The sequence below is a fragment of the Sinocyclocheilus anshuiensis genome, unplaced genomic scaffold, assembly GCF_001515605.1.
Source record: "Sinocyclocheilus anshuiensis isolate Anshui unplaced genomic scaffold, SAMN03320099.WGS_v1.1 scaffold1170, whole genome shotgun sequence".
Lineage (NCBI taxonomy): Eukaryota > Metazoa > Chordata > Actinopteri > Cypriniformes > Cyprinidae > Sinocyclocheilus > Sinocyclocheilus anshuiensis.
Window position 1 is genome coordinate 150,692 of NW_015538055.1, and position 9,049 is coordinate 159,740.

At 35.2% G+C, this 9,049-nt stretch overlaps 2 protein-coding genes across 3 annotated transcripts in view; one reads left to right on the top strand and one right to left on the bottom strand.

The window, feature by feature from the left end:
- LOC107683392 (rap1 GTPase-activating protein 2-like) overlaps window positions 1-2,679 on the top strand; it is a 16,275-nt gene extending 13,596 nt beyond the window's left edge. Inside the window, exons 19-21 of the mRNA XM_016479452.1 lie at window positions 344-411; window positions 699-737; window positions 1,398-2,679. Of these exons, the coding sequence (XP_016334938.1) occupies window positions 344-411; window positions 699-707 (77 nt within the window). The 3' untranslated portion in view covers window positions 708-737; window positions 1,398-2,679. The remainder of the gene's footprint in view (window positions 1-343; window positions 412-698; window positions 738-1,397) is intronic.
- Window positions 2,680-2,764: 85 nt separating this feature from the next.
- On the bottom strand, window positions 2,765-4,905 carry LOC107683432 (uncharacterized). Of its 2 annotated transcripts, none has more exons than XM_016479486.1 (5): window positions 4,344-4,905; window positions 3,682-4,017; window positions 3,413-3,562; window positions 3,257-3,285; window positions 2,765-3,162 (listed from the first exon to the last, which is right to left on the bottom strand). In XM_016479486.1, exons 1-5 carry the CDS (start codon window positions 4,399-4,401, stop codon window positions 3,055-3,057), a joined length of 681 nt encoding a protein of 226 aa, XP_016334972.1. In that variant the 5' UTR covers window positions 4,402-4,905; the 3' UTR covers window positions 2,765-3,054. The 2 variants fall into 2 exon arrangements, with proteins under 2 accessions (XP_016334972.1, XP_016334971.1); XM_016479485.1 differs by having other exon boundaries at window positions 3,413-3,568; window positions 4,344-4,901.
- Between the last annotated feature and the right edge of the window lie 4,144 nt (window positions 4,906-9,049).

Below are 9,049 nucleotides of genomic sequence, written 5' to 3' on the forward strand. Positions count from 1 at the left end.
TCGAAAACGGTAAAACTCAACTGTTTAACTCTAGGGGAGATGGAAAATTAGCCAATTTTCAAAAATAGTTGCGTGTTCCTTTAAGTACTCAAATTAAAACTGAAATAAAAAATAAAGCAATCATACACTAAAACCTGAAAACCCGACCCATATATGCTTGTTGAACATTTCTCATTAAAACCATTAATAGGAAATTGATGATTGTTGAAATAGTCTGACAAGGTGGTGTCCACATATTTGTAGCTATGAGATGTGCATAAACATGAGTATACTTGCATGCACACACATGCTTGCACTTTGGCACTTTAACAAAAAACAAGAACTCACCCAGTGTTTTCCTTAGATGGAAAGAGCAAAACTTCACCGAGGTCAAACTTGAAATTCCGCTTTGACAAACTGAGCCACTCCACAGTAAGTACTGTATCCTCAAATATCTTTTAATATTGACTGGGCGTATTTTGAAATTGGTTTCAAATTCGGTTGTTTTATGTTAGATCAGATTAATGACAATGACAATGTTGAAATGGTAACAGTGCGTATGTTACTCAGGGTTTTATAGTAAAAATGCATTTGTAGGGTTTTATAGTAAAAATGCATTTGTTGTTTTAAGTCTGTAACAGTGCATTTGATTCTATTTGTAAACTGAATAATGAGATTAGAATTCATTCACTAAAAATAATCCTTCCTCTTTCTTTCAGGGTCATTAGGTCAGACAGAAGCCACTGCATGGACAACAGGTACTTTGCATTTTACAGTAATTACATGTCTTTAAGCTAGGTATGGACAGATGCATCTTGAAATACAATCTTGCATAAAAATATAAATCTAAAGTTTTTCTTAGTACTCATTTTATAACCTTTTAATTATTTAGCATAAAAATTAATGTGGATCAAAAATTTGAAGTGAAAAAAAAAAGATTTTTGTAGTAAGTATAGTATATATGGAAAGAATAGAAAGAACTAGTTCTCATTTTACTCATCAGAACAAGTAGAAATACTGAAATGTGTTCTATAATGTTGTTAACAAATAAACACAATAAATGATTCGTGTCATTTCCGATTTAGCCCCTTTTAATGGTAATTATGGATATATAATGGATATATATATATATATACAGTGGGTACGGAAAGTATTCAGACAAATTAAGGCTAAATAGAAATATAAAAAATAATACAAATTACCAAAACAAAATAACAAATTGCTAAAACTTAAACTAAATGTAAAAATATAAATCTATCTGTATTTATACTGAAGTCAGAAATAGTGGTTATACATAGTACTTGGTATCAGATCAAAAAGAAAATAAGTGTCTATCTCAGTTTATATGTACTTTAGTGAATCTGTGCACTCTTAACAGTACATAATTTACTCAGTGCGTCTGTTCTTTGTCTTTCTAGGCAGTGACTTTGAATGGATTTTTATAGATTGGAAGAAAAAGGGACCATTTTCTCTTGCCATTGCGACAGTTATCACTGTTCAACATAATACACAACTGAACACTATTGTTAGAACTGATCCTACAGACACACAAAAAGGGTTTAGAGGACAGAAATTAACACCAGTCTTAGTAGAAAAAGCAACAAACGTCTCTGTTTTTCCAACATTGTAAATGTAGTGCTCAAACAAGTGTTGAAACTATTCTTGCCTAACTGCAATTGCTTTCTAGACAGATGCTCAATATTATCACAGCTACATGAAATACTTGGAAGAGTTCTCAGTCATTAAATGTTACAAGAGATAAGGACTACAAAGTATCATTATAAGCACCTGTACTGTACTTAGTCTTTTGCAGAGATTACGGGTCATTTTGAGTCTTGTAACACCGCCCATCAGTGTAAGCCTTAAAATACTGTACACTAACTATGCTCTGCTGAGGATTGAGTCTGTTCTTTTATTTTTGAGTGATGTGAAAAGGTCAAATTCACCTTTCCCGAGGGTAACCAAAGATGAAGATTGCCAAGGTTTACTTGTGGTAAAAGGGGAAGGGTTTTGACAAAAAACATAACCTTGCATGGATGGCGAAGACACATTTTATTATATTTTTAAAGCAAAATTGGTCTGTTCATTTCAGTGTATATTTAGTTCTCTAAATAAAGACTTCAGTATATTTGTTCAACACTGGGTTGGCATACTGCTAACTTTATTGAACAGATATATTTGCACAATTGAACCAAAAGAAAAAGAAATTATTTACTTCATTAAATTTCATTTTTAACTCTCAAACACACTTGAGAAAGCACAGACACATAAACATGGTTCTTTTTAATTTCAGACTTGTGGATGTACAAAATGGTCCTTTTTTGTAAATGCTTCGTTATTCAACTTTGGCTGGCAGAATAATTTTTGAACAATTTTTGAAGGATTTTCTTTCGAAATTTTGTTATTTATTTACATATGTGTGTCTCTGCTCATTCCTTATGATTCTGTTAGTTTTTCAGCGGTACTCAATGGTGAGGGCATTAGACTGCAGAGAGCGAGTTAAATATTCTTGTACAATAGTGACAAACTCTGACATAAAATGTGTTAGCATATATGTTTGTACTGCCATAATTTATTGCTTTAAAAATTGTTGATGTTACGTAAAAAAAAAATTACAGAGTCAAATTAAAATAATTTAACAGATTATTTAAAAGATTATGTATATGTATATTTGGTTATGGCATGTGCCATTAAGAATTTATTATAAAATAAAATGTATTTTGTGTCAAATACCTGTCTGTTGTGTAAAACATTTAAAAAATGACACCAATTCTGTTTGCTCAGATACATCTCTTTTTATTTCAGGTACAATCTTACATTCTACATACACAAACAAACATCCTACAGTGTTTCTGGAAGAACACCACCATTCAGTATGGCGTTACAGCCACTGTATAATAAATCAAGGTGTAACATTGTTAGCATTCACATTTCAAAGGATCCCAAGTCAGGTTGATATCTTTTCAATCTTGTTGACTAACAATTCAACTGTACTGCCACAGTGTTTACAGTCATGTTTGCTCTGGTATTGAAAATAACCCACAGCCACAAGTGAGATAGAAATGCAAGATGTCTTTATGTTCGGTTGAAATGCACAGAGGAATAGACCGTTGGCTCAGACGCTTGTTTTGGATGATCATTCAGCCGCCTTGAATCATTCAATGCAACTTCTGCATACACCAGCTGCACAAATAATGACAAGTAAATAAATCGATCATATTCACTGATTAAACAAATCGGATTCTTATCAGAACGCACAATGTACTGATGTACTTACTTCCTTTTTTGGTTTCACTCTAGATGCATCTAGAACAAGAAAACAAGTCATTCCAAAAAAAATTATTATAATAATTTTTAAATATTTAAGATAAAAAACAATTGATAAGTTGATTGATATATGACACATTTGCAGAATAATGGAGTTGACTCTTACAGGACGTGCGGGGGTGAGGCGGGACAGGGGGTAGTGGGGGATGAGGATCCCGGGTGAGACACCAAACAAATCCCAAAACAACAGGAAAACACATCAAGGCACCAAAACAAAGCAGAACTCTATGAGAGAGGCTTCTGACTGATGAGTCTACTGTTGCTGTCCAGAAATAAAGATTTTATTGTTAGCAATATATTGTAAGGAAATTAGGAAAGCAACAATTGAAACATCATTTGAAACCAACAGCTTGTCCTGCATGCATATGTATATACCTGCAGTCACGTTAACAAATGTCACATGTCCACTGCTAGTTAAATTCTGAGGCCAGGATATCAGGCACTTGTATGCTCCAGCATCTGACTGGTTGATGTTGTGAATGTGGAGTAACAGATGTGTGCTATTGGCTGTTGAGCTGTAACTGGACATCTCGATTCGTTCAGAGGGAGTGAGGAAAGTAAATCTTGTTCTGTCCGATTCCTGGAAAGTCCATCCTCCAGTCCATCCAGGAAGCCCACAGTGTTGCACTTCACAGCTCAACTGGAGACTACCGCCCTCCGCCACAAACTTTGTAGCACGACTTGCTCGAACAGATGAGCACAGTTCACATACTGAAATGAGAATATAACAAGCGACTTGAGTTTTAGTTAGGCCTATACAAAGCAGTTTTGAACTTTGTACAGACTGTCTTATCACAATTGAGCCCTTAAAGTGACTTTAGTGAAGTCGTGAGTTTACGAGAAACAAGTGAACAAGAAAATCGTACAAAATATTACCATAAACCTGAAACCATAACGCGTGAGCAAGCGAAAGTTGCGAAAATGTTTCCACTCTGCAAATGTCACCTTGTGAACGTTTACAATACTAAACATTATTTGTGGAAAAAGTACATTTAAAAGTGCAGCGGATTTAACTATGAATTTGAGAAGTAACTTACCTTTTAAAATACACAAAAGTGCCAGAAACGTCAAGGAACACCTGTAAGCTCTTTTCATCCTTTATAATATTTATATATTATCCATACTATCTATCGACTGTCCTCGCAGCCACAGAACAGATTCGGAAAAGCAGTCAACAGCCAACTTTTCTGTCAAGTCTCGCGGGGAAGAACAACAAAAGGTACTTCTAAACTCTTCCTAGCTCCGTAAACACCCACTCTCTTTATTCACTGCAGGAAAATTGACTCCTCTTTCGGTAATAATTACGGTACAGATCTGGCAGCTTCAGCCGTATTGTAAATGTGTACTTGAGGAAGGACATGCAAGCTCACCCAATACTAAAGGGAAACCTGTAGGCTATCACATCCTTCCTGCTGGAGCAGGGAAAGCACTCTCAATCACTGCTGACATTCCATTATAACTGGACTGAAACTAGGACACAAATGCTGGGATCTAGATAGACTAACATTGCCAAAATGTGAATCTTTCCTTGCAATGTGATTGTGTGGTGTGCCAAGCTGTGATGTGGCAAATTTTGCATATAGGGCACTTTGGGCAGGAAATTAAACAACCCAGAACATGTATAAAAGGCTTTACCCTTATTTTTTAAATGCTGTCGATATTTCATTTTCTTTGTGTTTATGCTGTTTAGAGTGTATTACCATACTACTACGATTACTACTACTACTCTTAGTATTTTGTATAAATCTGAACATCCTTAAAATAAGATGTATTTATGTGAGAATAAAAAAGGAAAAAAGAGACATTAAGAAAATATAGAATATATCGGGGTTTTTTTTACTCCACTGGCAAATTATATTTAGATTTATGGTTAAATAAAGAACAGTGCATTTCAAATATCTTATTGGAAAACAAGATAAAAATATTGATTAAAAAAGTTTTTTTTTCAGTGCATCAGGGAAATGAAATTCCGAAAACAGTGATTTGCTGTTTATTCGTTTGTTTATCCATTACATTTTTGAGTCTTGAGTGATTTATACTAAGATATACCACAGAACGCCACAGTTGTTCTGGCTAATTATTATTCATAGTATTTATTTAGGTAAAATTGTTGCATGGTGCCATATGTCAGTGAAAGAGAAGTTTAACTTAAATCATGGTTTCTGCTGTAGCCACATGGTGGTGCTGAAAGTAAATAGTTTCTCTGCAGTCAGCTGGGAAATCTGGACTATAGTTAAAGCAAAAAGGGGCATGTGCAGGCAATTACACAGCTGCTGCAGATAAAAGCCAAGCTTAAACAGAACCTGCTGCTGCTGCTCCGTTGCTTTAAGACAAATTACCTTCACATTATCTTGATATGCAATACATTACACTTGATAAATTTACTTGCAATCTCTAAATTAAGTTAAATTCATATGACACAGGCAAACCTCGAAAGTTAAGGTTTCAGATTCAAATCCTTTGAGTATAACCTAAATCCAATGTTTAATTAAAATTAGTTCATTATTTACTCACCCTCATATCATTCCAAACCTGTTATTTCTGTGACAAATGTGGTTATTAACTGTAATATGGAAAGAGTCTTCAAAATATCTTCTTTTTTGTTGTTGTTGTTGTTGCAAAGAAGAAAGTCATACAGGTTTAACAACTCAACAATTTAATCATTTTTGGGTGAACTATCACATTAAGCAACAAATGAGACTCGGGCAGCATTTTGGCAAAGGGAGGCTCCCTCAGAAGGTTCCTTTGAGCTGTGCGATTGTTTCCTGCAGAGAGTAACTTGAGTCAGTGGACCTTAATGGTAACCAGATGTGTAGGACGTCAGTGTGGGCAACCTAAATCCAATGTTTAATTAAAATTTGTTCATTATTTACTCACCCTCATATCATTCCAAACCTGTTATTTCTGTGACAAATGTGGTCATTAACTGTAATATGGAAAGAGTCTTCAAAATATCTTCTTTTTTGTTGTTGTTGTTGTTGCAAAGAAGAAAGTCATACAGGTTTAACAACTCAACAATTTAATCATTTTTGGGTGAACTATCACATTAAGCAACAAATGAGACTCGGGCAGCATTTTGGCAAAGGGAGGCTCCCTCAGAAGGTTCCTTTGAGCTGTGCGATTGTTTCCTGCAGAGAGTAACTTGAGTCAGTGGACCTTAATGGTAACCAGATGTGTAGGACGTCAGTGTGGGCTTACAGTCTCAGGATATGTCTGTTTTTCTTGGAAAGCGAGTGGTACAACACCAACCCTAAGTTACGCAAGAGCTAACAAAATAATTTAAGCATTTAGTTGAGTCATATTAATATAAGCTTGTACTTGCAAAATAACTTTTTTCATTTACGGTCCTTTTACAGGTCTGAAAGTGAATCTGATCTCCAATCCTTCTTGTTATCAGTCAAAACAGGAAACTGGACAGTGACCACCCAAGAATGGGCAGGAATGAGTGTGTGCTGGACCACTGCTGGTCAACCCACATGGCTTAAAACAGATAAGTAAAAGCAAACACTCACAGGTCTGTGCTCAGGAGCAAACAACAGTGACTAAACTGGCAATTTTGTCCATGTTTTTGATGCATACAGTGTCATAAAGAACAAAAGAATTAGCTAATGCTCACAGCCATGTACTGTACAAATCATTTTTATTCACAAATGAAAAGGCAGATTAGTGTCCTGTGAATGGTGCAGTCCCAAGAAAGAATGGTTTCTTGGCAGTACAGATTGCTCCATGATCAGATTACTCCATAGGCATTTCCTCAGCCTTCACTGAATGTACAGCAAGGCTCCGTTTTCCCATAGTGATCAGACCAGGTCTTCTGAGGTTTCTTGAATCCACGCTGCAGAGGTATGCAAAAAATTACAAGTGTACTGTATGATGGTATTGCACTAATGCATTACATGGAATGTAAACATCATTATGTGGTCAGCACCTCTCAAGGGAGTTTAGCTACATCAAATGGCCTGTTCTGACACAAAACACTAACCCGGTTGAGCGTGACGTGTGAACACAGAGCCTGGTGTGTCTATTCTGGTGCACAATAAAGCTTTTCTCTTGCACAGTGTTACAGTGAGAAAGCTTCTATTGTGTTGGTTTTCTGATACTGTGAGACTTGCGCTGAGTCTTTAACAAAAGGGAATGAAGATGACTGTACTGTGTGTGACTCCAGCAGCAGCTTGAGAATGAAACTTCTATGCACTGCAACACACTTAAGCATGGAAGACCGTTTCCACCGCAGAATAAAAAAATTGTGACTATTTATTTCACAATCCAGACATATTTTTCCTCACAATTCTGAGTTTATATCTCACAATTCAGACTTGTTTTTCTCAAAATTTTGAATTGTGAGATACAAACTCATAATTAAGAGAAAAAAGTCAGAATTATGAACAAAGTCAGAATTCTGAGTTTAAATCTCCAATTCTGACTTTTTTTTCACAGAATTGCAAGTTTATGTCTCACTGTTCTGAGTTTATATCTCCCAATTCTTCACTTTTTCCTCAGAATTGCAGTTACTTTGAAATAACAAATTGCAATTATCTTTTTCATTTTTTATTCTATGGTGGAAACAAAAACAGAATTGTGAAATAAAAACTCACAATTCAGAGATGTAAACTCAGAAGTTTATATCTGACAGTTCAGAGTTTATATGTCGAAATTATGAAAAAGGTCAGAATTGTGAGGAAAAAAAGTCTGAACTGCTGAATATTTTAGAGAATATGTAGAGCAAAAATAAAATTCAGACATAGATAAAAAACAAAAAACCTGGTACTGTTTTAAGGATGTGAAATCCAGAGAAATATGTTGTTTGCTTTTTATGTGGTGTCTTTTTTTAAAGCATGGTGAACTAAATATCAGCCAAGAATAATTACTGGCCTGCCTTTGTTTATTCAAAGAAGCACATGAGAACTTTAATTTGTTTGTACTGTATACACAGCCTGATCTCATGGGAAACAAAACAATATTACGAGGTGGAGACTTTGTATGATGTGAATCATACACATCATTTGAAAACATAAGAATGAGATTGTACGAATTCATATGAATTAGCACATCAATTCGCCAAACAGTAAAATAGTTACGAATTGCCATGAGACTGTGTTGGTGTGGATCATCTGAATCGGAAATCAATAGCAGCATGCTGTGAAACAACAAGCACTGGTATGGCACTTTGTAAGAATGCTTTTCCAATGAAAAATTCATGAGATTTTCATGGGTGAAATGTGACCATGGCTGCATTTTTTTCAGGCTTCATTCCGTTTATTGTTTGCGTTCTGGTTCCAGACATTGGACCCTTTTAATCAGACTCAAATTTGATTGCTCATTCTGTATCGATTCTCTTGTGCTTTTAGTTTGTGTCAGGTGTTTGGCACTGGGCCATTGTCTTTGCTCTAGCAATAAATATTGTACTTTTAGCCTTGAATTAACTACAATGGGAATCTGTGTTTGAGAGAGTTTATTAAGACTAGAGGATTTAACATTGTTTGTGTTTACAAGTGGAAACTGAGATTTTTTATTTAAAGGGGTCATATGATGCGATTTCAATTTTTCCTTTCTCTTTGGAGTGTTACAAGCTCTTGGTGCATAAAGAAGATCTGTAAAGTTGCAAAGACTAAAACAAAATAATGTTATTTTTAGCAGCATCATATGACCCCTTTAATGAACTCTATACACTAGGGGTTTTCATGTCAACTATGGTTCTTTTCCTAATGGACTGCGGCTCGAATTGATTATGCCATATCAAATG

What these genes read in the sequence shown, in the direction of transcription:
- LOC107683432 (XM_016479485.1), bottom strand. Translation starts at nt 4,401, where the DNA reads ATGAAAAGAGCTTACAGGTGTTCCTTGACGTTTCTGGCACTTTTGTGT. An exon ending in ATTTGTTAACGTGACTGCAG is followed by an intron (nt 3,569 to 3,681) that starts GTATATACATAT and finishes ATTTCTGGACAG; the next exon opens with CAACAGTAGACTCATCAGTC. An exon ending in GCCTCACCCCCGCACGTCCT is followed by an intron (nt 3,286 to 3,412) that starts GTAAGAGTCAAC and finishes TTCTTGTTCTAG; the next exon opens with ATGCATCTAGAGTGAAACCA.